We start from the raw sequence: 1,314 nt of genomic DNA, 5'->3' as shown, positions 1-1,314 counted from the left end.
CATCTATGGATTGAAACAATCACCTAGAGCATGGTGCAATAAGCTAAGCACAACACTGAATGGTAGAGGCTTCAGGAAGTATGAGCTTGATCACACTCTCTTTACCCTTAATACTCCCTCATGCATCACTGTTTTGCTTGTGTATGTGGATGACATCATCATAATAGGCAGTGATAAGGAAGGAATCTGAGCCACCAAGGAGTTTCTGAAATCAGTATTTGATATAAAGGATTTGGGAGAGATGAAGTACTTTATTAGGATTGAGCTGTGCAGATCCAAGGAAGGGTTATTCATCTCTCAAAGGAAGTATGCATTGGATCTCTTGAAAGATGTTGGTGCGTATGGAGGAAGAACAGCCAAGATTCCCATGGAGGATGTGTACAAGGTTCCACGTGAAGGGGAGATTGAAGACAACAGGTTGTTCTATGATCCAAAGCTGTATAGGAAGCTTGTGGGGAAGCTGATATACTTGACTATCACCAGTCCAGACATCTGCTTTGTTGTTAACCAAGTAAGCCAGCATATGCAAGCTCCACGAGAGCATCACTGGCGCATGGTGGAGAGAGTTCTCATGTACCTGAATGGAACTCAAGGGCTTGGTATATGGATGGGAGTCAATAAGAGCACTGGAGTTGTGGGTTATTGTGATGCTGCTTGGGCTGGAGATAGGGCAGATAGAAGGTCTACAACAGGCTATTGGACTTTCATTGGTGGAAACATGGTTACTTGGAAGAGTAAGAAGCATAAGGTTGTATCATGCTCTAGTGCTGAAGCTGCGTAGAGAGCTATGCTAAAGCTTACCAACGAGTTGGTATGGATCAAAAGGATTCTTAGGCACTTGGAGATTGAGCAAGCAACACCAATGACTATGCATTGTGACAATCAGGCGGCTATTCACATTGCGACAAACTCAATGTTTCGTGAGAGGACAAAGCACATTGAAGTAGATTGCCACAAGGTGAGGCAGATGATAGTCTTGGGAGTGATCTTGCCATGTTATACAAGAAGTGAAGATCAATTGGAAGATGTGTTCACCAAGGCAGCAAGACAAAAGAGTATGCAGTCCATTCACGTCAGATTGGGACTCATAGATCTTGGGAAGAGAAGGAGCCGATCCCCTAAGTCATGAGGTCTTTACTCTTTTTCCCTCATCAAGGTTTTGTCCCAATGGGTTTTCCTTGGTGAGGTTTTTAATGAGGAAGATCTCATGGCTATCCAAGCTTAGACTTTCACAAAGCTAAGCTTGAGAGGGAGTGTTGAGATGAGATCAATATATGGGAAGAGAAAGACATGAGGAGTTGAGTATGATGAAGA

At 43.4% G+C, this 1,314-nt stretch overlaps 1 protein-coding gene across 1 annotated transcript; it reads left to right on the top strand.

The window, feature by feature from the left end:
• The first annotated feature begins 241 nt into the window (after nucleotides 1–241).
• Nucleotides 242–781, top strand: LOC106331134 (uncharacterized mitochondrial protein AtMg00810-like). The gene has a single exon (XM_013769469.1). The coding sequence runs from the start codon at nucleotides 242–244 to the stop codon at nucleotides 779–781; it is 540 nt and encodes a 179-aa protein (XP_013624923.1).
• Nucleotides 782–1,314: the final 533 nt, after the last annotated feature.

The sequence above is a fragment of the Brassica oleracea genome, chromosome C1, assembly GCF_000695525.1.
Source record: "Brassica oleracea var. oleracea cultivar TO1000 chromosome C1, BOL, whole genome shotgun sequence".
Classification (NCBI taxonomy): Eukaryota; Viridiplantae; Streptophyta; class Magnoliopsida; order Brassicales; family Brassicaceae; genus Brassica; species Brassica oleracea.
The sequence above is the reverse complement of the archived record's forward strand: the minus strand, read 5'-3'. Positions and strand labels throughout refer to the sequence as shown.

Excerpts from the sequence above, each read along its gene's own strand:
- LOC106331134 (XM_013769469.1), top strand. The coding sequence starts at position 242 with ATGAAGTACTTTATTAGGATTGAGCTGTGCAGATCCAAGGAAGGGTTA.